Source organism: Bubalus bubalis, chromosome 4 (assembly GCF_019923935.1).
Source record: "Bubalus bubalis isolate 160015118507 breed Murrah chromosome 4, NDDB_SH_1, whole genome shotgun sequence".
Lineage (NCBI taxonomy): Eukaryota > Metazoa > Chordata > Mammalia > Artiodactyla > Bovidae > Bubalus > Bubalus bubalis.
The window spans coordinates 118,778,982-118,802,486 of record NC_059160.1 but is presented as its reverse complement, the minus strand read 5'-3'; the positions used below and the strand labels follow the sequence as shown (position 1 = coordinate 118,802,486).

Below are 23,505 nucleotides of genomic sequence, written 5' to 3'. Positions count from 1 at the left end.
AGCAGCCTTTGGAAGGGAGGGTGAGGTGCAGATGAGTGTCATGGCCCTGAATATAAGGAAAAGACCTGTGTAGGGGGAGTACTTGGGGTCTAGGAGGAGCCGCCCCATGACAGGCATTAGCTAAGTGGGTGAATGTGGTGAGTCAGGATGGGGAGGCAGGGCCCAGGCCACCCGGGGCCTTTCAGCCAGGCTAAGGGGTTTGGATTTAACCTATGAGCAAACTGGAATGCACTGGGGAAACTTCAGGCTGTCCCAGGGAATTCTCTATTTCTGGTTTGAAAAGCTCCATTTTGCCACCTTGTGGAGCGTCTATAGCGCGGCTGGGAGTAGAAGCAGGAAGAGGAGGAGCACTTAGGAACGAAAGATGGGGAGGATACTGCCGGGCTGGCATGGCTAGGAGGGGGTGATGGCAGCTTCCTCTGCACAGAGCCTTGTGCCCAGCATTTGACTTGCACTTTCTTTGTTCTTCATGACTCCTGCAAAGCCTGGGCATAGGAAATCACAGGACAAGTTTCCTCCAAATCCCTTATCTTGAACAGAAAGTTACTGGAGATATATCTTGTGTCAATCTAGAGGGCAAAACTTCAGGACATCTTGGGAGAATAAAAGGCAATCTGGTGTGACTGGAATATAGCCTGAAGGATTTTAGAGGGACTCTGCAACCCATGGACTGTACCTGCCAGCCTACTCTGTCCATGGAATTTTCCAGGCAAAAATACTGCAGTGGGTTGCCATTTCCTCCTCCAGGGGACCTTCCTAACTCAGGATTGAACCCCAAGTCTCCTGCATGTCTTGCATTGGCAGGCAGATTCTTTACCCCTCTGCCACCTGGGAAGCCCCTACACAGCACACAAACCTAATCCAGTGGGTCAGGACTGAACCACAGAGACTGAAGCTGGGACAGCCAAGAACGGAAGCTAGAACTTGGATTCTAGTGCCCAGTGTAGCTGCACAGGGCTGATCCCACATGCTTTGAAGTCAGGTGGACCAGGTTCAGACCCCAGTTCTGCCACTTACTGCCAGTGTTAGCTTGGGAAAGCTGAAGATAAGAAAATACAATGGGAAAAGCTAGTTTGGGAAAAAGAGAGAAAACAAGGAGTCAATGCGTTGAGTTTTAGGTGACTGACCAATTCACCACATGGAGAAGTTCAAATATAAACCTGTTAGAAACGAACATCTGTAGTGCAGGTGCAAGTCCAAGGCTAGAGTTGTTCACAGAGAATAGAGAGAAGTAGAAGAGAGAGAACTTATGTATATTCCTGGATTCTTAAACTTTTCTGTCGATTTTGTACCATCCTTTAGAACATGTAAAGCTCTTCACTAGCTTAAGGGGAAAATTTGGTTTCAAATTGGTTGAAAGCTTTTGGAATATCTAGAACTATTACATTAAATGAACCAAGATCAATGTGATTGATGATGATGTAATTTTAGCTCTTAAATCTGCTTTTCCATATCACTGCCAGCCTTATAGAGTCTTCTTCCCCCAGGTAATTTGCTACTATGGATTTCAAAACCAAACCAAACCAACAAACAAAAACCAAGATTGTCCAAATAAAGAATATTTTCTTTCTGATTGGTACCTTTTCCTTTGAGAAAAGTATATAAACATTCACTGGCTTTGTGGGCTTCTGATTGTTAAAACGATTTGATTTGCTGTTGGTAATTTTTTCTTTGTTCATTTGTTTTTATTTTGTTCTGTGTTTGTTTAGTTCTCTATTTGGAGGCATGTTCTGAGTTCATGAGGTTTTTAGGTAAGTGATCCACCCAAAAAACTGTATCTCTTCTCTTATTATTGACAGAGCTCTGAGGCTCCATCTTTTCAAAGCTTCTATTAAGAATTCATGCTAATAAAGCAAAGGGACCAGTAGAACATAAGCTTATTGTCTCTAAACAGTAACTTTAAAGAGAATTTTTTCAAAATAAGCATAAATACCAATAAGCTAACATTTCTCAACTCTTAATACTTCTGGACAGGTAAGAGTTTTCATTTGTAAAAACATAAAAGGGATTCCATGTTATAATAATAATGATAGCAAATATATAGTGCTTATAACATGTCAGATATTGTTCTAAATAGTTTATACATATTAGCTCAATGATTTCTCACAGAAATTCCATAAAGCAGATACTTTAATTAGGTCCATTTCACAGATTAGGTAACTGAGGCACAGAGATAACTTGCTCAGGGTTACTAAATTCAAAAACAGCAAAGCCAGGACTAAGGCAGAATAGCTCCAAAATAGATGCTCCTAAGTATTACACCATCAACTACCTCAGAGAATGACTTTGAGGCCTCAGAAGAATAATACTATTAGAAGAGGAGTAAAGAGATGATTAGCTTTTTTCCTTACACATCAATGCATAGTCTTACTTGTTACAACAAGTGAGTTTTAATTTCAGTTTGAATGTCATCAAAAAAGATATTTTTCTGGTACCTCACAAAAAAAGAGTATCTTGATGGTCAGGAGTCACAGGAAAAGATACTCAACTCTCTTAAACATGAAGGAAATGATCATTAAAACCACAACGAAATACCATCGTATATACATTTGGCCAAAATGACTAAGATTTAAAGCAAATTGATACCAATTTTGGCAATAACAAATGGAAACAATTGGATATGAAACAACTGAAATTCTCATACACTACTGGAGGAGTATGAATCAAGATAGCCAATTTAGGAAACAATTTGGCAGGATTTATTAAAGCTGAACATACCTATACACCAAGACCCAGATATTCCATTCCTAGATATATACTGAACAGATATGCATATCTGTTCAACTAAAGGCATATTTAAGAATTTTTATAGCAACAGCATTCATAATAGCCACAAGCTGAAAAGAGCCCAGTTCAGTTCAGTCATTCAGTCGTGTCCGACTCTCTGCGACCCCATGAATCACAGCACACCAAGCCTCCCTGTCCATCACCAACTTCAGGAGTTCACCCAAACTCATGTGCAGCAAGTCAGTGACACCATCCAGCCATCTCATCCTCTGTCGTCCCCTTATCCTCCTGCCCCCAATCCCTCCCAGCATCAGGGTCTTTTCTAATGAGTCAAATCTTCGCATGAGGTGGCCAAAGTACTGGAGTTTCAGCCTCAGCATCAGTCCTTCCAATGAATACCCAGGACTGGTCTCCTTTAGGATGGACTGGTTGGATCCCCTTGCAGTCCAAGGGACTCTCAAGAGTCTTCTCCAACACCACAGTTCAAAAGCATCAATTCTTCAGTGCTCAGCTTTCTTCACAGTCCAACTCTCACATCCATACATGACCACTGGAAAAACCAAGTGTTTGTCAATAGTTCAGCAGATAAATTGTAGTATAACCATAAAATGAGACACTATATTGCACTGAGAAGGAATTTACTATTGCTACATGCAACACATGAATAAATTTCATAAGTGAGTAAAAGATGCTAGGAAAAAAACACAAAAAGCTATGTTCTGTAATACTTAGTGAAAAGAAGCCAATCTGAAAAGGCTACATACCCATGATTCTAACTCTGACATTCTGGAAAATGCAAACTTTATGAAGACAGTAAGAAGATCTGTAGTTGTTGAGGGATGGGAGTATGACTAGACAGAGCACACAGGATTTTTAGGGCAGTGAAAACACTCTGCAGGATATTATAATGGTGGCTGCGTGTCAAACCCATAGACTGTAAAGCACTGAGAATGAGCCCTAATGTCAGCTGCAGACTTCGGGTGACTATGGCGTAGCATAGGTCCATCAGTTGTAACAAATGTACCACTTTGGTGGGGGACAATGATGGGGGAGGCTATGTATCTGTTGGCAGAAGGGACAGATATAGGGAATCTCTATACTTTCAATTTTGCTGTGAGCCTAAAAATGCTGTAAAACATAAAGTCTTTAAAAAAAATACTCTGCACTCTGTGATTCCATTTGTAGAAACATAAAAATCAGGAAAACTAATATAAAGTGTTAGAAGTTAGCAGACTGGTTACTTTCGGGGGGAGTCGTGGGTGGAAGGAAACGTGAGCCTCTGAGGTGGTGGCAGTGTATTAGTTCTTGATTTGAGCTGGTTTACAAGGGTGTGTTCCCATTGTGAAAATTCAGTGGGCTGGACAACTAGGATTTATTCCTTTCCTCATATATGTTATAATTCAGTAAAAATTATTTTTCAAAGATACATTGTTCTAAAGTTAAACACAATAATATGGAAAAGTATGTGGACATAACGTTATTCACGCCATCATAAAATGCTACTCAAGCCTGCACCTTTCTCTTCGAAGTTCAGAGGAGGGCTTATCTCTAGAAATCTATTTAAAAAGTGATCGATTTAAAAATGCCAAAATGGTTCCAGCCTGGATCCTTAGTTCACAAAGGTGTCTGGCAAATAGGTAAATGTTATTGGATCTCCCAAAACAAATTTCATATGATTGTCATTAGAAGAAATAGGAATTGTGTGGTTCTGCTAAAGAAGAAAATATCTGTCTTCAAGTGTGGCAGAGATTAAAGAACCATGTGTTGTAGTTTTCTTCTTTGTTTAATAGTCACACTACAGGGAATGACCTCTCTGTGCACTGGTTCCTGTATCAGGTCTCAAATAGAGACAGTATGGCTGGATTTTAAGATGGACTAGGTACCTGCTGTAGTCATGCATCCCACAATGAATCCATAGAAATGACAAGAAAGATATTTTTCAGGAGTAAAGGAAAAGTTGAACGAAGAAGAAGAGGAGAAGAGGAAGGAGGAGGAAAAATATGGGGAGGGGGCGGGCAGAAGGATAGAAGGAGAGAAAGAGGAGGGGAAGAGAGACATCAGCATAAAGGTGCTTGAGTGTGAGAGTAGAAGGGGACCTTCAGTGGGTGAGCGTCTCTGAGGAATCCCTAGGACAGAAAACAGAGAGGACCAACTGAAAAGGGAAACCACAACCCTAATTATGAGCAAAAGTCATTGCAGAAGATGGGCACATCACAAAGTAGATTTTGTTTCCAAAAGTGTTTTATACGAGAAGGATTGCATAGCGCACACTTAGGAGACCTGTAGTCCTTTGATGAGACACTTGATTTTAATAGATGGGGAAGATCATCTGCTCACTCATAGGACAGATGCAATAGAAGAGGGTTCAATTCAACATTCACTGAGTGCTTTCTACATGGAAAGACTGGGCTAGACATTAGAAGTACTGTGATAAAAATAATGGCTGCTGATCATGAGGAATACAGCCTACTGCAGAAGACCAACAGTAATCACAGCATTTCATCATGATGCCATTAAATGTGTGAGCGTGATACAGGACGACAGAGAGCACATCACTTACGCTAATCTCAGAGGCGGATCTCCTGGAGGAGATGACATCTACTCAACCTGAGTCTTGAAGGATAAATTATAATCAATATGCCCAAGTAACAAAGGGTAGGTGTGCCACAAAAGTGGATATCATTCGGAAGGTGAGAGGGAAATTGAAAAGCTTTAAGAAGGGTGGCTAATTCTGCATTCTTGGAGAGCTCACTGTAGTAATAATTTGAAGGGTGGGTCTCAAGGGATAAGAAATAGGAATCTTCTAGAAGCAGGCTCCCATGGAGTTAGAAGACAGTTTCAGATGACTGGGTCTGAGATACTGAGGGCAGAGTTGGAAAAGAGAAAAAGGAATAGGCAGAGAGGATTAAGAAAATGGCAAGGCTTGAATAGTATCTAATATTTGGACTTTTTGACAGGAATATGGTGGTGGTATTAACTAGAAACTGGCCCCACAGGGGGAAAATGAGTTTGGAATAGAAAATAGTTATTTCCATTTTAGACATGGTGCATTCCATTGCTAAATGGAATATCCAGAAGGAAATTAGACATATGATTCTGAAGGAGAGAGATGAAGAGGAAGAATATAGCTTTGGAGGGTTGTGGGCATCTAAGTAATACTTAAACTCATGAGAGTAAGTTCAGCTCAGTTCAGTTCAGTTCAGTTGCTCAAGGTGTCTGACTCTTTGCGACCCCATGAACTGCTGCACACCAGGCCTCCCCGTACATCACCAACTCCTGGAGTCCACTCAAACCCATGTCCATTGAGTCGGTGATGCCATCCAACCATCTCATCCTCTGTTGTCCTCTTCTCCTCCTGCCCTCAATCTTACCCAGCATCAGGGTCTTTTCAAATGAGTCAGTTCTTTGCATCAAGTGGCCAAAGTATTGGAGTTTCAGCTTCAGCATCAGTCCTTCCAATGAATATTCAGGACTGATGAGAGTAAATACCAGTCAGCAAGAAGAAAGGATAGGGATTGCAGAGCACTAGACCCAGGGTAGAGCTCCGGGGACCCTGCCACTGAAGGGTAAATAGAAGACAGTGCCACAAAGAGTCTATGAAGCAGGAAGCTGGGAAAGCATGGACAGAATCCTGAAAGAATGATTCGTTGGAAGCTGTAGAGTACAGAGCTTCCAAAAGAGAGCCTGGTGCAGGGTAGAGGTCCAGGCGGTCACGTGCTCGTTAGATTTGACAACATGGAGGTCATTGTTTCTATGGCGGGAGCAGTTTCACTGGAGTGCAAGGGTGGAAGCCTGACTGTGGTGAGCTAGAAAGGGAATAGGAGGCAGAGGCTACAATTAGAGACAAGAAACAGTCCTAAAGGAATGATCAAGATTGAGTAGCAGGTAGAAGAAGACAGGAGAGCCAAAGATCTGGATTTCCTTGTTTGTTTTAGTCATAGAAAAGACTTGACTGTGTTTATACATTGGAAGGGAAGAGAAAGAAGCTGAAAATGCACGAAATAGAAGGAACTGTTCATGAAATAATGTGCTATAGCATACTGAGTGTGGAGGGTGGCATCCATGAGCAAGAGAAACATATGGGTATCATAAGCAGGGGGCAAAAGAGAACAAAAAATTGGCCGATTTCATGTTGAGTCTAAAGAATCCCAGTAATTTCCACAAAGTCAGAGGGACAGTGCCCGTGATGGGAGTGGTTGTTGATTAAGTGGTTTGAGGCCAGCGGAGAAGGTTGGCAGCAGTCCCCACAGGAGTAAATTGAGCCATAGCAAATAGCAGGACTGTGCAGCAATGTTGAGAGCCCACAAAAACCATGAATTTATAGTAACTAATCTGCACGTCTGTGAGTCTTCCTTTTCTAGTAGCACTCACTGCACTGAGATAGTAGCAGAGAGGGTGAATTACGGTGTTCTCCCAGAGCTGGGACTTTGCCAGGAGTGTGAAACAAAAGACAGTTGAGAGTGATGGGTGAGATAGTGATCCAGGAGATCGAAGTGTGATCTTAGGCTAAGACAAGGCTTTGATCTTGGAAGTATCAAAGGACTAAAGGCTGAAATAGAGAACAACTAAGCTGGAAAGAGAAGAGGTTATGTCTGAAACACAGGCGTCTGTTAAGACAGGAGTAGTTATTTGGAAATAGGATAATGCATTTGAAGGAAAGAGAATCACATGTGTAAAGACAGAGGCAAAGAGGAAAGAGAGAATCTTAGTGTAACTGGAACACATGTTACGTAAAGTAGCATGAGATCAAGGTAGAAACGTGCTTTAGACCTAAGAAAGTTGGGACACTGGCTCCTCTAAGAAGCCTGGAGTCAGTCCAAGTTCTCAGACAGGGCTATCTAAGCTATGGTTGTGCAGGTCATGCCCAGCACAGGGACTGTCCAAGGTGGGCTAAACTCCAAGCCAAACTCTCTTTGCCAAGCCACTCAGCCTGCTCTGTGGCTGCTTCAGCAGGAGGAAAATGATCTTTTCTTTAATTTACCACCCTCCCCTCCTGGAGGGGAAACACTTCTCCAAATCATCCCAGGGGGTGCCTTTCTCATTGGCTAGCAGTAGCTGAATGGAGTGACATGATCAGATGGACTTTTCAGGGTGACCTCTCTGGCCCTGGTGTAGATGACCTAGAATAAGGAGACACAGTACACAGAACAGAACAGTTATCACCAGAACAGGGACCTGACCAAAGATAGAGCCAAGAAAGAAGTGAGGCTAGATTCAGAAGCAAGCTTTGTAGCAGAATTAACATTGAGCACCTTCAATATCTTACCTCAGATATGCAGATGATACCATTTTAATGACAGAGAGTGAAGAAGAACTAAAGAGCCCCTTGATGAAGGTGAAAGAGGAAAGTGAAAAAAACTGGCTTAAAACACTACATTCAGAAAACCAAGATCATGGCATCTGGTCCCAACACTTCATGGCAAATAGATGGGGAAAAAGTGGAAACAGTGACAGATTTTCTTTTCTTGGGCTCCAAAATCACTGCAGATGGTGACTGCAGCCATGAAATTAAAAGACAGTTGCTCCTTGGAAGAAAAAATGTGATAAACCTAGACAGCATATTAAAAAGCAGAGACATCATTTTACCAAAGGTCCATATAGTCAAAGCTATGGTTTTTCCAGTAGTCAGGAACAGATGTGAGAGTTGAACCATAAAGAAGACTGAGTGCTGAAGAACTGATGCTTTTGAATTGTGGTGTTGGCAAAGACTCTTGAGAGTCCCTTACACTGTGAGGAGATCAAACCAGTCAATCCTAAAGGAAATCATGCTGAATATTCATTGGAAGGACTGAAGCTGAAGTGCCAATACTTTGGTCACCTGATGCAAAGAGCCGACTCACTGGAAAAGATCCTGATGCTGGGTGAGGGCAAGTGAAGGGGAAGACAGAGGATACCGTGGCTGGATGACATTACTGACTCAGTGGAAATGAGTTTGAGCAAACTCAGGGAGAGAGTTAAGGACAGGGAAGCCTGGCATGCTGCTGTTCATGGGGTCGCAGAGAGTTGGACACAACCTGGCTACTGAACAACAACAAACTTAGAGACAGCAGAAAAGGGGAAAGACTCGCATTTATTCTCCACTGTGTTCCCAGACCTGACCGCAGTGAATGCTCAATTGTGTGCGCATGCTTAATCACTCAGTCGTCTCCGACTCTTTGCAACCCCATGGACTGTAGCCCACCAGGTTCCTCTGTCCATGGAATTTTCAAGGCAAGAATACTGGAGTGGGTTGCCATTTCCTACTCCAGGGGGTCTTCTTGACCCAGGGATCTCTTGCATCTCCTACATCAGCAGGCAAATTCTTTATCACTATGCTACCTGGGAAGCCCCAATGCTCAATTAATATTTTGTCAAATGAAGAAAAAATAATAAAGTTGCAAGCAACAAGCACATTTTCAAGAGAAAGATACTATCTACTTACATGGAACTCCACCCAGAGGAAACAGTACCTTCAGTAGGCCTACTAAATTTTGAGTAAGTTGTAGAACTGAGAACACCCATCTAGAAACTTAGAAAGAGTTACTCCTAAGCAATGTTCAGAGCTTTGACTGAATATTAAAATAACCTGAAAAGCTTTTTAAAATTCCAATGCCCATACTGAACCAGCTGACTCAGAAACTCAGGGGGTGGGATCCAGGCATCCATATTTTTTAAAGCTCCTGTGATGATTCCAAGTCAGCTACTTTCATGGAACTCTGCAAATCCTGTTCTAGACTTCTAGATATGGTCATTAACACAACATAGATAAGACCTGGGTCAGAGACAGGGCAGAATAGTTTAACATATTTGACCATCTTGTGGCAATGAATCCTCCATTTCTGATGAAATCTTTTTACCTAGTGATCAGTTCTTCAAAATTCATTCCAACATCTTGGCAAAAGATGAAAAAAAGTAAAGAAATGTATTACATTGCTTCACTGATTTTAGGAAACGAAACTGGGCCAAATGTGCTATAAAATAGGGGCTTTTTTAATGATAGTTTAAAAAGGAGACAGATGTAAACACAGATAAAGGGCACAGATATAAACTTTTTTAAGAACTCTTCATTCTGCTACGGTTGTATGTATTTCATGTGAGTCAGAAAAACTAGATACTATAGAAAAATAAAAGGAAGAGTTTGAAAATAATTTAAGAGTAAGAGAGAGGATATTTCTGTATAGAGTGGAAAGTTTGTAGGAAGAAAGGAAAAGGAAAAATCCTAGGGCAAGTATTGATCTAATCTTCAACCCAGGGGCTTTCCCACTGAGTTCTGCACTGTGACTTGGAGACCTGTCACCTCTGTGATCTTCACTTTCTTCCCTTACAAACAGGTGTCCACACCCTGGTGAGCGCCAGCCCTCTCTAGCTGCCAAACATCCTCATTCTATTATGTTTTACTCTAACTTGAACAGGCTAAAAGTCGTTTAAGCCTTGCCCTTCTTGACATGAAGGAAAGCACAGCATTGCTCACCGAAACGAGAGGTCTAAGACCCTAACCCAGAACAGGGTTATTTTTTACCAATCCGCAACAGATAAGGATTTGAGAGTAAAAGTGTATTATTTTTTTTTAATTTTATTTTATTTTTAAACTTTACATAATTGTATTAGTTTTGCCAAATATCAAAATGAATCCACCACAGGTATACATGTGTTCCCCATCCTGAACCCTCCTCCCTCCTCCCTCCCCATACCGTCCTTCTGGGTCGTCCCAGTGCACCAGCCCCAAGCATCCAGTATCGTGCATCGAACCTGGACTGGCAACTCGTTTCATACATGATATTTTACATGTTTCAATGCCATTCTCCCAAATCTTCCCACCCTCTCCCTCTCTCACAGAGTCCATAAGACTGTTCTATACATCAGTGTCTCTTTTGCTGTCTCGTACACAGGGTTATTGTTACCATCTTACTAAATTCCATATATATGCATTAGTATACTGTATTGGTGTTTCTCTTTCTGGCTTACTTCACTCTGTATAATAGGCTCCAGTTTCATCCACCTCATTAGAACTGATTCAAATGTATTCTTTTTAATGGCTGAGTAATACTCCATTGTGTATATGTACCACAGCTTTCTTATCCATGCATCTGCTGATGGGCATCTAGGTTGCTTCCATGTCCTGGCTATTATAAACAGTGCTGCGATGAACATCGGGGTACACGTGTCTCTTTCCCTTCTGGTTTCCTCAGTGTGTAAGCCCAGCAGTGGGATTGCTGGATCATAAGGCAGTTCTATTTCCAGTTTTTTAAGGAATCTCCACACTGTTCTCCATAGTGGCTGTACTAGTTTGCATTCCCACCAACAGTGTAAGAGGGTTCCCTTTTCTCCACACCCTCTCCAGCATTTATTGCTTGTAGACTTTTGGATCGCAGCCATTCTGACTGGTATGAAATGGTACCTCATAGTGGTTTTGATTTGCATTTCTCTGATAATGAGTGATGTTGAGCATCTTTTCATGTGTTTGTTAGCCATCTGTATGTCTTCTTTGGAGAAATGTCTATTTAGTTCTTTGGCCCATTTTTTGATTGGGTCATTTATTTTTCTGGAGTTGAGCTGTAGGAGTTGCTTGTATATTCTCGAGATTAGCTGTCAGTTGCTTCATTTGCTATTATCTTCTCCCATTCTGAAGGCTGTCTTTTCACCTTGCTAATAGTTTCCTTTGATGTGCGAGAGTAAAAGTTTAGAAATGTTCGCAGTAATTGAATAATCTCTGTCAAGTCACATAACAAAATATTGAGGCTTATATTTTGTTTATCTTTGTGTTTTTATTTGACTTCTCTGGTAATTAATTTTATAATATTTTCTAAAGATATAAGTCCGCAGTAAACTAGAACTTTTTTAAGTTGGTCTTTTACCATGGATAGCTTGGGAAGCACTCAGTTAGACCAGTATTACATTTGAACATCAAGGCAAAAGGTGCACGCAGAAAAGGTGAATGCTGACAAGTTCATTTTTGCCCTACCTCTTTGAATGTATATTTTAAAGACCTATTTCATTTTACTCTGAATCGTTATTATTAAGTTATTTTTTCTACTATTGGTTTATCTGCATTGTTAGTGGCTCTTTAAAAGAAAACAACCTGTATTAGAAAGCACATGGTAAAGAGTTTTAGCAATGCAGTGGTTGCTCAGTATGCTCAGAGGAGTGATCGGAGCAGCCCCTGCAGATACCAAAATCTGAGGATGCTCAAGTCTCTTAAAGGGTTTGGTCCAATGAAAACCGTCGGCCCTCTGAATTGGCCCCTGTGAAACCCACAGATATGGAGGGCCGACTGTTACGAGCTCCTTTTCTGAACCACAATGTCAGGTAACAGGGAGAAGTGATTAGCTCCTGTTGGGGGGGCGGGGGGTACTCGCCTTCCCAAGAAGCAAATTCACTCTCCCTCCTGACTGGAAACAGCTATCCTTGGGTATGCAACCATTAATGTAGGGATGTGAGTGCATACTCACTCGTGTCTGTCTCTTTTACGACTTCATGGACCGCAGCCCGCCGGGCTCCTCTTGTCTGTGGAATTTTCCAGGCAAGAAAACTGGAGTGGGTTTCCATTTCCTCTTCCAGGGGATCTTCCCGACTGAGGGATCGAAACCGCGTCTCCGGCGTTGGCAGGGGTATTCTTTACCGCTGAAACGGCTGGGAAGCAACGTAGGGGCACCCTGGTTTAAATACGAAGAAGCCTACTCAGGGAGGTTCATTTCCTCAAGACCGTGCACAGGGAAGGCAGGATGCAAACCCGAGACACTGAACTCGACGCCTGCATTCTGCCGCTCCGCCATAAAAAATGCTCCGGGAGGAACCCTGAGAGTGAACACTGATACAAGCTTCACTTTCAGGCGCCTGAAATAGGGTAATAAACAGTAAAATAATATGGAGTGCTTATGAATCTCCTTAATGTGTAAATTTCCTTGTTCTAGTTAGAGCTTTCTGCACATAGACAAGCTCGACGTTTGTCCCTAACCAATCTGCACATCACACAAGGAAATTCGAAAGGAGAGCAAGGTCACTGCCATCCACACCAGCTTCTGGAGACTGGTTGGATCTAAGTTACTAATAAACATGCTCGGAAAGCAAATCACCCAATCCTTTTAGGAAATAAGTGGGATGTCAGTTAAAAGTAAGTGAATATCCCTGAGAACTAGCAAGTCTTTGCAGAGATTATAGAGTCATTGTAAGGAATTCAGAAACTGTATTGGTTAGGCTAATACATGCCTGTTCAGTGAACTCAACAACCTTCCTACTTCAGAGAAATAGCTGCACTGGGAACTAAAATTGCTAAGCAGTTATTTGCCTCTCTTAATCTAAACAATGGCAGGAAAAATATTCAGATTCTGAGTATAGGGGCAACATAAATTTTTAGTCTATATTTTTAGCATTGTTCAGTTTTGCTTGAGAATATAGCATCTTACTCGGCTACTGCATTGTTATTAACATGTTAAAATTAATAATTCTGGGATTTTTGCCATATTCTGAAACATTTAGCAAAATATTTTACATTCCCCATACATGCTCATGATTTTTTAAAGGCACAGAGTGAATTAATTCTTTAATTCTTGGCATCCTTGATTAAAAGTTAATATTTGATAAAGGCATCAAGCTATCAATACTGAAACCTGCTGGTTAGGTGCAATGGGTGTGGTCTCTTCTATAACAAAAATAATTCAGATTTTTTTAAAAGCTCCTGGGTGAAATTGGCATAGGTATTCAAAAGATACAAATTTCCATTTATGAGAGAAATAAGTCCTGGGGATATAATGTACAGCATAGTGGCTGCAGTTATAATACTTGTATAACAAATATACTTGTATATTTGAAAGTTGTTAAGAGAATAAATCTGAAAAATTCTCACCACAAGAAAAAAATTTGTGTAACTGTGGTGATGAACGTCCACTAACTTATTGTAATCATTTCACAATATATGCATATATCATGATGTTGTATACTAAAATGAATACAATGTTATATGTCAATTAAACAAGTTTTTAAATAATAAAAAGAAGCTCTTTATTTTATCTCAAGATAAACTTTATGTCTGTATACCTGCTCTGAGACGATAACGGCATTAGTTCTGAGTCTTCGGGTTTGAATGAGTCATTTTTTTAAAAATTCAATTTATTTATTTATTTTTAAGTGGAGGATAATCACTGTACCATATTGCGATGGTTTTTGCCACCCATCAGTATGAATCGGCCATAGGTATACATGTGTCCCCTCCATCCTGAACGCCCCCCACCTCTCTCCCCACCCTACCCCCAGGCTGTCACAGAGCACCAGCTTTGGGTGCCCTGCATCCTACATCAAACTGCCACTGGCTAATGATTTTATATATGGTAATGTATATGTTTCAGTGAGACTCTTGTCAAATCGTCCCACCCTCACCTTCTCCCACTGAGTCCAAAATCTGTTCCTTAGAGCAAGTCATTGTTAAGTCCACCTTCAGCTGACTGTTTTGTGGTCTTAGCTTGTCTTGAGTAGACTCTGTCTAGCAGCTGATCTTTTGGCCTCTGAGATGCAGATGGCATATGCCAGCGATGCTGTAGGATTATGTGAAAGACAGTAAAGAAATAGAAAAGTAAAAATGGAATAAAATCTAATTACACGGAGTTTCACTTAAAACAAAAATTGATTGAGTTCCGCCCAAAGTGGCTTCTTGTTTCCTGTGCCAGGAACTACTGTGCAGACCCAGCAGGAAGTGTGCTACAGAGCAGGATCGCATTACACCCTTGTTTTATGGTTCATTTCACTTATTTAATGCAATCCGAGAACCTGCAAAAGGAACACGTTCCAAGGAGGGAATAGGCTTTTTGTCTTGTTTTGTTTTAAGTTTCTTTGAATCAAAACATTTGTTTTTAAAAGGTGCTTATAGTCCCAGAGAAACAGGACTTTCAGCGTTGCATGGTAAAGACATTTTTCTCTGTCACAAAATTTAAAGCAGTACCCAACATTAAGTTACATCTAGGGTTGAGTTATGTCTGTCCCCTCTTCTGTGCTCCTCAGGTCGTTTTAAATGTGAAGAGTTACAACCATGCCCACGAATGGTCTAAATCGTGTTGAATTCCATATAAGCTCCTCCTAGGGTCTCTGATTTGAGGGCCCATGATGTTGCAGGGATGTGGGAGGAAAGGAATATATTTAAGATGCAAAAGAGCAATTCATTTGTCAAGCAGAAGAATGAGTTCCTTTGGCTGTCTTGCTTGAAAATGTGTGAATTGAACAGCTGGATTTCCTTGTGGTGGCAAACGCGGCTCTTCACATGCTGCCTCTTTTTCCCTCAGGGACCTCAGTATGAACAACATCAGTCAGCTGCCCCCGAGTCCTCTCCACAGCCTGCGCTTCCTGGAGGAGCTGTAAGTATCCCCCGAGTCGTGGCGCGTCCAGTCAGCGCTGGACACGTTCTCACATTTGTCTCTCATATTTACTCTGGGAACCAGATAAAACAAAGCAAGAAAGCTGTCAGCACCACGGTTTTGGCCCATGAGGAAACACTTAGTTGGGAGGGGAAAAGAGAGAATCACTTAGGATTCTGGAAATCAACTTATAAAAGAGTTTACCATAAGGCTACAACTTTCTAAGGTGAGACTGAGCCAAACAAATTAAAATTTTAAAACAAAGGCTGTTTAAAAGAGCTGGATGGCTCTTTGGAAATAGTTAAGCAGCAGGATATTAAAAGTTTGAATACCGGTTCATGTTTATTAAAATAGCAAGTGAAGCTATAATGAAAACCAAAAACTGCCTCTTGGTTCAGCTTATGACAGGGAGAATTGAGTCCTCAACTCATAGCACCAAAACTTCTTGTTCTAATCACTTTTAATTACTATTTTTCTACTTTTAAATTTAGCTTCCCTGAAGGCTTGAACAGAAAAACATGAAATACACAGAGGACTTAAAAGTGGTCTTTCCCAAACTCATTGTAAAAAAAAAAAATCTTTTTTTTTTTGTAAAAAAAAAAGAAGAGAGTTAAAATTAGCTAATGATACACAGAGGAATCTTGATTAAGTCTGGTAATCACTTTCCAGAAGATGAAAAAGAACTCTGTAAACCAAAATCTGCATTTAGAAATTCTTTTGATCCTCTTGCCCTTTTGAGGGGCGGGAACTAGGGCGCATGTTCCAGTGTAGTCTTCATGAAGAAAGTTTGGCACCATCAGCTAAATAAATCCTCTGACTGTTGATTAAAGGAATTGTTTAGGCAGTGACCTCTTTTGAAAATACTTCCTTTATAATTCCTAGTCAGGGTTCAATTTGAGGAATAATTTAAATTGTTGATGCTCCACACCATCCACCTTGGGAGGTTGAAGAACCATCCCTCATAACTAGATTACAGTACATCGATCCTATTTTTCCGAGAGGATAGTATTCTCAGATTTCTCCCCTTGAGAGCTGGATCTATATTTATTTTTGATGGCATTACCTTTTTCACAAATGCTATTGTTTTACTACTGGAATCAGCTGAATGTGCTGTCGAGGGGTATGGTGGGGACTCTCAGATTATTCGATTATACAGCAAGTTTTTATTATTCAGAAAATGGATTTTCACTTTGGCTTGTCCATGCTCTTCTTTTTCCTCTTCTATTTTCTCTGTGGCCATTTCTGTTACTAAAAAATTAACCCTCATCAGGACAGGGACCAAATCTGTCCTACTCTTCGTTTCCTGGTATGTAACAAATAATCAATACATTTTTGATGAATGAATGAACTCATGAGAAAGCAAAACATGTAAAAGGAGCTGCTTGTTCACCACCTTAGAAAAAAGTAACAGATTTAGTTCACATTAGCCAATATTTTTAGATTTTTTTAGTAAATTTCAAACATCAGCGTTTTTTTCTTTTCATCTGCTCTCCATCACCATAATTTACATGCAATACTTAGTCTTGTTTATCCCCATATTTCTAAAATATGCATTTCCAGTGCTTTTCTCTTTAATTTCTTTATAATAGGCAATGGCAAAAGACTTCCATTCTCCCTCAACACACACCTCAACTTTAGATCACAAGCCAAATCAGTAAATAATCCACTTCCCTGAGGATTTAATAGAGTTCTTCCCTTGATGACCCAACTCATTCAGAATAACTCCTCTTTCTTCACGCATGCTACATACTCAGTTGCTTCTGTTGTGTCCAACTCTTTGCAAACCTGTGGACTTAGCCCGCCAGGCTCCTCTGTCCATGGGATTCTCCAGGCAAGATACTAGAGTGGGTTGCCGTGTCCTCCTCCAGGGGAGCTTCCTGACTTGGGGATCCAATCCACATCTCCTGCATTGCAGGCAGATTCTTTACTGCTGAGCCACCAGGGAAGCCCCCTTTCTTAATGTAGTAAATGTTATTTCTCATCTAAGACCAGTTCTTCAAAAGATAGTCGAGAAAAAAATGGGGAGGTATGGTAAAAGGGAGAAGGAACTACAATTTGAAAGGGCTGTTTTTCTGAATTGTCTTTTTTTATATCTCTGGAAACTCCATCAAGTATCTTGATTATGGAATCATAGAATTTCAGAAGTAGAGGAGCTCCTTCAAAGACTATTCATTCCATTTTCTCCTGTTCTGAAATTCCCTTTGCTGAGCTGGCCAACTTGCTGAATTTAAAAGCAAGATCAGTTTCCCATATATAATTCCATGCTCCAGTTAAATGATGTTTTGAAGGTATCATTATTGATTTAGTAGCAAAAGGGGATAATATTTACGGAACCTGGAAAATGATTAACTCTGCTTGGTTTATTCCTTTCTTCCCAAGGCTAAATTGAGGGTGCTGTGGGTTTACACACACACACACACACGCATGCACACACACACACACACACCCCCATGGAGCAGAGCATTTTGATTATGCTTTTGTTATGTGCTGATTGTTTCTATTAGGCTTAGCTGTGGTTAAGTCTATATTCTCTTGTGGAGTGTAAAATCTTTTATATAACAACATAATGACAACAATAATAGCTTGCTCTGTGACAGGCACTGATCAAAATGTTTTACACATGTCATCCCACTGAGCCCTTTTAACAACCCTGTAAAAGTAGATATCATTATTGTTCTCATTTCAAGATTTTTTTTTGAAGTACAGAGAAAACAGGAACTTACCCTAGATAATGGAGTATGTAAGTATCAGAACCAAAATGCAAACTCACTTTCAAAGCCATACTAGGAAAGCAGGAGGAGACTTTGGAGTTGTGTGTGATTCATCTGTGCCTTTCTTTTCCCTGATAGTACTTAGTACAATGGTTTAAACAACTGAACACTTTAAACTGTTGTTAAACTGAGTTTCATAATGATAGGTGTGTTCATCTGTTTGTGTCTGGGTATATCTGAGGGAATGAAAAAGAACGAATGAGACAGAAAGCAAGTAAGATCTGTCTTCCCAGCAGGGAGAGATTGGATATTCAGGTTATTCATTCAATATCCTCAAATACTGGCTTTGAAAAAAGTATTTCAGGAGCAGAATTTCACCAATTTCACATTACTCAACAGGAACAAAACCTTAGTTATTGTTTTTACATATGCATACATATATTTAAGCAGCATGTTTTATATAGTATTCTGCTTGAACTAATAAATTACCATCCACACAGCCAGACATAGACATTTAGGTATCTGTCATTGTGGTTGTGTGTGTGTGTATCTTTTGTTGTAACAAACTGTTGAAATGTTAAACTGTTCTGAAAGTATTCTTTCATTCTGTTTTCTCAGTTCATCTCTATGCTGTATTCTTTACCCATTCATTCAAAAACTGCTACTGATATTCTAAATTAATAATTGAGAATATTATATTAATAATATAACGAAAGTGTTAGTCACTCAGTTGTATCCAATTCTTTGTGACTCCATGGACTGTCACCCACCAGGCTCCGCTGTCGATGGGACTTTCAGGCAAGAATACTGGAGTGGATTGCTATTTCCTTCTCCAGGATCTTCCCAACCCAGGGATCAAACCCAGGTCTCCTGCCTTGCAGGTAGAGTCTTTACCATCTGAGCTATCAGGGAAGCCCCAGTAATATAATAAATAAATAATATACAAATAAAATTCCTACCACAAAACTCAAATTATTTTAAAAAATCACTATTGATAGCCAAGTTACCACCCTTGCCCTTAGCTCTAACCACCTAATTATTATCTCCCTGATATAATCCTTCTAACTAGGTTATAAACTGTGTAGACAGTCATGATTTATCTCTCCTCTACCACTGGTGCCATATTTTAAAATCCTCTAAGAATCAAGAAAACCCCAGAGGTATCACTAACATATTTTTAAAGAATTGTAACTCTGGAGAAAGTGACTATGTGGAGCAAACATTTAAGAGGAGTTAAAGTCATCATGACTAGTGGTCTCCTTCTCTTCCTCCTGACATTCTGGACTACTTACTACCTGTATCACAGGCTCATGTGTTGGTACATTCAAGTCTTGTTTATTAATCATTATTTATGTTTTATGAATCTGCAAGGTTCACTAGACATTCAAGGCCAAACGCCCTGCTATTGCAACATGATAGCACAAGGAAGAGAGAGAGCCTTTTTCTTAAAAAAAAAAATCTGTGTGTGGCCAGCCTATGCTGTGTTGAGAGAAGACAGCACCGAGAGGCAGAAGCAAGCCCCGAACTCCTGCCCTGACTTTGCCCCTTACTAACTGACAACCCACCTGACCTCCTGGGCCTCAGGAGAGGACAGTGAGAGCAGCCTTTGCCTGTATTTTGAGATTCTGAGGACCAAATGAAATGATGGTGAAGGAACTTTGGTAAACTATAAATTACATATTGAGTTATGTTCCTGAAATGAAAACACTTTTAAGAAAATTCTCCCTTCCTTCTTTCCTATTTCATGAGCTTGTTTCTGCAGTAATCCCAGGGATTCAGGATTTGTGAAGGAAACGCTTTCTAACTATGAGGTTTAATGGATGTAGGCAATCAAAACAGATAGTTTTTTGCCAAATTTGAACATCCTGAGCAATACTTGCATTTCTCTCCAATGTCTCTCTCCCACTTCTGTTTCTTCAGTTCTTCTAAGGACTTAATGTTTGCTCTTTGGACAAATAATAGATCCTGCATTTGGTCCATTGGAGCGTGGTTCAGATTTTAGAAACTAACAGATTGTGCCTAATGCTGACAGGTACACGTTCCTTTAAACTTAGATCGGTAGCTTGATTAAACCAAAAGGAAAAATGAATTGTTACCATTTTAAACAGTCTAAGTTAAAGGCCTTTGTTTCCAAGTGCTATTTAAAATCTTCCCAGATTTGAATGCTATTGGAATCAAATACTCAATTTAGGAAAGAAACCTGAGATACTCTAGGGATGTTTGTTTTTAAGTTACTATTGTTCCCTGGAACTGTTTGCTCATATTATGGTTGGCCTTGAAGAATCTCCATGTAAATAGTAGATATCCATTATTTCAGATGAAATTAGTAATGAGAAATACCACCAAACTTCCTGAAAGCACAACCTATGCTTATTATTTCTACTTGTTATCATCACATTGCTGAAAATAGTGAGAGCTGTCCTGCCTGCCTTTTGAGATACTTGTCTGAGGATCAAATGAATGGTTGATGAGAGAAATTTGGTAAACTCTCTAATTCACCTATTGAATTGTGTTAGTAAAGTGAAAACACCGCCTTGCCCATAAATAATCTTCCTGACCCTTAGCCTCATCAGAGTGTTCCATCTGTCCTCTTCATGGAAATTGATTACAAATGCTGCCTGTTTACCTTTATCTTTAACAATTATATTAAAAAATTTTAAGATTTAAAATATTACTGCTACTGCTAAGTCGCTTCAGTTGTGTTCGATTCTGTGCAACCCCAGAGACGGCAGCCCACCAGGCTCCCCCATCCCTGGGATTCTCCAGGCAAGAACACTGGAGTGGGTTGCCATTTCCTTCTCCAATGCACGAAAGTGAAAAGTGAAAGTGAAGTCACTCAGTCGTATTCAATTCTTAGCAATCCCATGGACTGCAGCCCACCAGGCTCCTCCATCCATAGGATTTTCCAGGCAAGAGTACTGGAGTGGGGTGCCATTGCCTTCTCCGAAAATATAACTAATGAAAGAAAAAGCAAGTGCTGCTTCTTTGAATCTCTTTTTTTTGTCTAGCATTATTTTATTCTCTTCCAAGTGTCTATTCATGTAGATGGGTATAGACATTTAGATATCTGTCCATGTGTAAATATATATGTGTGTGTATGTATATAGACCATTGTTATGGCAATTAGGACACTGTTCCCTTCCCATATTAAGGAAGTTTTCACCTATAATGTCTTCAAATATTTTTTTTTCAGGCTCTTTCTCTTTCTGTTCTTCTGGGACCCCTATAATTTGAAGATTCAGTTCAGTTCAGTCGCTCAGTCATGTCTGACTCTTTGCGACCCCATGAATCGCAGCACGCCAGGCCTCCCTGTCCATCACCAACACCCGAAATTCACCCAGGCTCACATCCATCTAGTCAGATGCCATCCAGCCATCTCATCCTCTGTCGTCCCCTTCTCCTCCTGCCCCCAATCCCTCCCAGCATCAGTGTCTTTTCCAATGAGTTAACTCTTCACATGAGGTGGCTAAAGTACTGGAGTTTCAGCTTTAGCATCATTCCTTCCAAAGAAATCCCAGGACTTAGTGCATCTAATGTCTCAGAGGCCTCTGAGACTGTCCTCAATTCTTTTCATTCTTTTGTTTTTATTCTACTTCTTGGCAGTTATTTCCACCATTCTATCTTCCAGCTCACTTATTTGGTCTTCTGCCTCGGTTATTCTGCTATTATTGATTCCTTCTAGTGTATTTTTACCTTTAATTATTGATTGTTCACCCTTGTGTGTTCTTTAGTTCTAGGGCACTGTTCTTAAAGTGCCCTACCTCTCTGCTTCCTTTTCTTTTTTTCCTTAGCCTTCTTTTCCCCTCCACCCACAATGCCTGTGAAATATAGACATTCCCTAGATTTCTGCACTTACTTTTGTTGCCTCCTTTGTCTGTTTTCTTCATTCATTCAACATGTATTTATTGAGCCAATGGGAACCTAAGAATGCACATGATTTGCTACATTTCACGTAGTCAACAAGTCCTCACCCAGGGGAGCTTACAATCTAGAGGGGGAGATAGATGATAAGCAAGGAACAAGCACGTAGGACACTTGCTGATTGTGACAGGAGAGAGAAAGACACAGACACGGTCAATTAAGCAGAGATAAATAACAAGGGATGACGAAGGAGGAAAGTGGCTCAAAGAAAGTGACGTCTGAACTGAGATCAGGAGGGTTCAGGTGAGTCGGTGGTCTGAGGACCTGTGATAGAATGCTTCTAGTAGGAGAATAGCATGAACAGAGGCCCTGAGGTAGGAAAGACTGTGACGTGTTCGTGGATCTGAAAGATCAGTGTGGCCAGAACAGAAGGAGACGGAGGGGAGGTGACAGGGGATGAGGCTGAAGAGGAAGACAGAGGCCAGATCATGCAGAACCAATCAGGCTGTGTATAGGATTCAAATAAGAGCAATGGGAAGCCTGTGGAGGATTGTATGCAGATAGGGTTTGAGATTAATAACAATTTCTCTGATTTCTGTATGCAAAATACATTGAGGAATTACAGAAACAGAGAAACCTGTTAGAAGGCTGAAAACTCATTTGGAGATAGCTGCAGTTGTCTGAGAAAGAAACCCAAGATTTGGACTACCTCCATTATATAGATGATACCCAAATCCATGTTTCTAGTTCAGATCTCTTTTGTCTTTGAGTGGTTCTCAAAGGGTGGTCCCCATACTAGCAGAACTGGCACCAGATGTGAGCTTGTGAGAAATGCAAACCCCAACCTGTGTGCCCCGCCCCAACCTAGAGAACCGGAAACTGTGAGCTCAGGACCTTGGGCCCCACCCCAACCTAGTGAACCAGAAACCCTGAGCTCAGGACCTTGCCTTTAACAGGCTCACTCGGTGATTGTGAAGCATGATGAAGTTTAAGGACTGCTACCCTAGGCCAGTGGTGACATCAGAATTGCCTACAGTGCCGGTGAGAACACACATTGCTGGGCCCACAACAATGTCTTCAGCAGGCTGAAGACAGAAGGGGAAGATGTCGAGAATTTGCATTTATAACAAATTCCTAGGTGATACCAATACTGTGCACTTAGGGACCACACTTTGAGAATCCTCTACTTCCCAAGTGACACCTCCACCTACCCCACCAATACCTTAAAGCTCAGCAAGTGTAGAACCAGATTCATTCATGCACAGACACGCATCACCCTCCACAACCAGCTGTTTTTCTGCCTTTCCTTCTCGCCCTCAGCATTCTTCTTGTCCAAAGTTGTGATCAGTGTGTCTATCACTGCTTTTGCACCTGTCATTCTTTCTCACCTCCTGTATCAGTCAATTTCCAAGTCCTAAGGCTCTTAATTCCATGTTGTCTTTCTCATTTGTTCACTCTGTTTCGTTGCCACCTACTTTAGGTTCTTACTGTCATCCCTGGACTACTGTTCAAATTTGTTAACTAATCATGGATGGAGGAGCCTGGTGGGCTGCAGTCCATGGGGTCGCGAAGAATTGGACACAACGGAGTGACTTCACTTTCACTTTTCACTTTCATGCATTGGAGAAGGAAATGGCAACCCACTCCAGTGTTCTTGCCTGGAGAATCCCAGGGACAGGGGAGCCTGGTGGGCTGCCGTCTATGGGGTCGCACAGAGTCGGACACGACTGAAACGACTCAGCAGCAGCAGCAGCACCCCTCCTGGCTCTCCCAATAATTAACAAGTGAATCATGTCTCCCAGGATGGAAACCATGAAAGTCTCTAGGTGATCTTATCAATCTAAAACTATGAGGACTATTTCAGAGTTTCTCACCTTGCATAGACA

The 23,505-nt window shown here is 40.9% G+C and overlaps 1 protein-coding gene across 2 annotated transcripts in view; it reads left to right on the top strand.

Moving 5' to 3' along the window:
• The window catches only part of LGR5 (leucine rich repeat containing G protein-coupled receptor 5), a 129,834-nt gene that overhangs the window by 42,670 nt on the left and 63,659 nt on the right, over positions 1-23,505 (top strand). For both annotated transcript variants that reach the window (XM_025284472.2, XM_006062137.3), the window contains exon 2: positions 14,976-15,047. In XM_025284472.2, coding sequence (XP_025140257.1) covers positions 14,976-15,047 — 72 coding nt within the window. The remainder of the gene's footprint in view (positions 1-14,975; positions 15,048-23,505) is intronic.